The 3,259-nt window shown below is 42.2% G+C and overlaps 1 protein-coding gene across 1 annotated transcript in view; it reads right to left on the bottom strand.

The window, feature by feature from the left end:
* MYOM3 (myomesin 3) overlaps window positions 1-2,012 on the bottom strand; it is an 89,625-nt gene extending 87,613 nt beyond the window's left edge. Inside the window, exons 1-2 of the mRNA XM_018572187.1 lie at window positions 1,941-2,012; window positions 1,664-1,785 (exon numbers count right to left, since the gene is read on the bottom strand). Of these exons, the coding sequence (XP_018427689.1) occupies window positions 1,664-1,785; window positions 1,941-2,012 (194 nt within the window). The remainder of the gene's footprint in view (window positions 1-1,663; window positions 1,786-1,940) is intronic.
* Window positions 2,013-3,259: the final 1,247 nt, after the last annotated feature.

Raw genomic sequence — 3,259 nt, 5'->3', positions numbered from 1 at the left:
GGGGTTCCAATGGAAATATTCTTTAAGGGTAACAATATTAGGCTGGGGAGAAAGATCCCACAAATTCTTAATCTTAGGACATAGAAGTCACTAAAAGAATGATTCAGAACTGTCCTTTGTCTGCAGTATTTGAAATTAGATAAACAGTTTATGTTATATGATTGTATTAGTAGTAGTGTGAATCAATGTTAGGCAGTAAACATGAAGATGAATGATTATGGAGGTTAAAGTGACTCTGTCGTTATGTCACAAGAATAAAACTAAAGGCACCCTGTAAAACAACTAGTCCAGTCAGCAGCTGCTTCAGTCATCACTCTCTTGCAGAGCTATGACTGCCATTTCTTAGTGTGTATTAAATACCTGGTACCTTGCTAAGTGTTGTTGCTTTGTGGATGCCACTGACCCCTATGTCACTACTGTATCCTGTAATGACTTAGGGCTGAGTGAGGGGAAATCATAGTACACAGTGTGGGACCAGGTATCCAACTCACATGGAATTGTTGGATACCAGTTGCCAAGTCTGTCCCTATAATGAGGCAGCATGAGGCAGTTGCTTTAGGCAGCATCTCATTGGGTCACATGGGGCACACCTGGCACCCACTGTCTGGCCAGAGAGTCCCAGGTTGCTAAGAGTTCTTAGCAACCTGTGACACTCTGGCTGCCGTCCTGCCCAGCTCATTGACATCAATGGTCGCCAGTAGGTGAGCAGGATGTTCTGTCTGGCAAACTGCCCTGCTCCTGGCAACCACTGACATCAGTGAGCCGGGCAGGATGCCAGACAGAGTCAGACCCAGAGGGAGCACCAGCCCCCCAAACCCCTTCATAATGTGCACCACCAGTAACCCCCCCCCCCCGGTAATGTGCACCAACAGCACCACTCCCCCTGGCCTCAGGCGGCGAATAGTGTAGGTATACCCCTGCCAGCAGCAGCCATAGCTCTGCCAGAGAGCAAACGTTGAAACGTTGAAGTCACCACTTGCTAAACTGCTAAGTATTCTTGTGTTACAGGATGCTTTTATTTTTATTTTTGTGACAGATGTAGCAACAGACCTATATGGTTCATCTACAAAACTGTTGTAAATAAAGAATATCCTTGCCCCCCCACTCCACAACCACAATATTCCAGACCCCAGTTCTCAAACAATATGGAGGAAACAGCTCTCATTGCCTCTACTTCTTACACATCTAGATTAAGCAATAGCACTACTTCACAATATACAAAATAAAGTCCCTCATTGGGAAAGGTGTGGAGGTATATACTACTGGAGAAAATAGACAATTATTTAACAAAACAATATGAAAGAAAATGCAAATGGAGGAACAACACTTTAAAAAAACGGTCTACAGATGACATAATGAAGGCAGTAGGAGGTAGTGGGTACAACAAATAGTGTACCATTTATCATGTGGACTGATGTTCATTCCCTTAGAGTAATCTCTTCTTCAAGGTGTTGGCCCTGTGGTAACTAGGCATAGTAAATGTTTTATATTATATATGTATTTTGTATTAGAAAATGCGTTGTCAATCATATTCAAGTGAAAGTATGTTAGAGTAAAGTCTATTGGCTTTATAATAGCTCACTAAGTTAAAACCAAGCCTATTTTGATTTATTGGGAAAGACAAAAGCCTTAAAACGTCAAAGATGCATGAACAGAACCTAACCTTGTTCTAAATTTCTTTTTCATGGTTGAAGTATCCATTTCAAACTTCTGTTTCTTCTGCTCAGATTCTTCTTCTTCTGTATAGGAATATGTGATACTCTTTTCCATGCTAAATCCACAAGTCTAGTGAAAAAAGACAAATACATAACCCTTATCTGCTTGTTCCTAACAGTGTTATTTATAACTGGCTTAAGAAAATATGAAGCTTACATCCACGCAAAGTACATATGCTAAACTTTGACCTGTGTGTGATGACCTGTTCACATATTAGCACCTACCCTTGAACGAAGTGTCAGAAACATATTATAGGTGATGACATTATGAACATTGACAGGGTTATTCATAGACATGTGCACTGCCAAAAAATTCGTTTAGTTTCGTTTCGTTTTAAATTCGGATTTGTGTTATTTTGTTTTTCAGGATTCGGGTGTGAAAGTCAATTCGGATTCAGAATTCGGATTCGGACGAAATTCGGTAGCGTTAGTACGAACGTTCGTTTCGTTTTCTGTTCTTATTCGTTTCGTTCGTTCGTTTGCAGCAAAAGTGACATTTGAGGGGGAAAAAATATTTTTCTCCTTCTCTGTCACTTTGCTCCAACGAACGAAACGAATAAGAAACGAATAAGAACAGAAAACGAAACGAACGTTCGTACTAACGTTACCGAATTTCGGAAATGGAAATTCGGATTCGTTTGCATTCGTTATGTCTGTAATTCGGAATTCGGATACATCTGAATGTCCGAATTTCCGAAAATTCGTCCGAATTTCGATTCGGAACGAAACGAATCGCACATGTCTTTTCACAACAGGGTGAAGGGTTTGGAGAAGGCAGGAGAAGTGAACAATTTAGAACAGAATAGCTGAACTGGAAAGTGAGCTGAATTGGAGAATTGTTCCACATCAGCTATGTTGTCCTAGGGGTCTATTCACTAAGCTGCCGTAGGCAGCCGAGTGAATGACCAACCTGAAGTGAAGTGAGCCGAACACTGTTCGGCTATTCACTTCAGGCTGGTACGGCTGATTTCAGCCGTATATCGGCTGAAATCAGCCGTACATCGGCTTGCTTCGCATTGCTTCGGGCTCAGCATGTTCAGCCGACCCGAAGTGCAGAAGGAGTTCCGGCAGGCTACTCACCGCTGTTCGGCCTATTCTTATAGATGCCGAACATCTTATAGATCTTATCGATGCTTATAGATGCTGAGCGGCATTCGGCTCGGCTGTTCTGCTCGGTCCCTCAGAAGGACCGAGCAGAACACAAAAGTAGTTTAAAAAGTTTAAAAAAAGTAAATAGAAAACGATTGTGCGGAGCAGTGACAGCTAGCGCCGCCCAATAGTTTCCTATTGTCCGGCGGCTCTGCTACCGTAAAAAAAAACCCGGAAAAAAACCTCTCCTTGGCACTCTGGGAGCCTCCCGCTCCCGGCCGCCCAGGAGAGAAACACTGCTTTTTATTTTTTTTCTCTTTATTCTGACACGGAGCTGTGTCAGAATAGAAAGAAAAAAAACATTTTTGCCCATTGGAATGCATTTCTAGATTCCTATTGGCTATTTCAATTTGCAATAGCCAATAGTAAACTAGCATTGTACCCGCCCTCTGCTG

This window comes from Nanorana parkeri, unplaced genomic scaffold, assembly GCF_000935625.1.
Source record: "Nanorana parkeri isolate BGI_ZX_2015 unplaced genomic scaffold, ASM93562v1 scaffold1964, whole genome shotgun sequence".
NCBI classification, from domain to species: domain Eukaryota; kingdom Metazoa; phylum Chordata; class Amphibia; order Anura; family Dicroglossidae; genus Nanorana; species Nanorana parkeri.
Note: the sequence above shows the minus strand (reverse complement) of the source record. Positions and strands in the feature narration are given on the sequence as shown.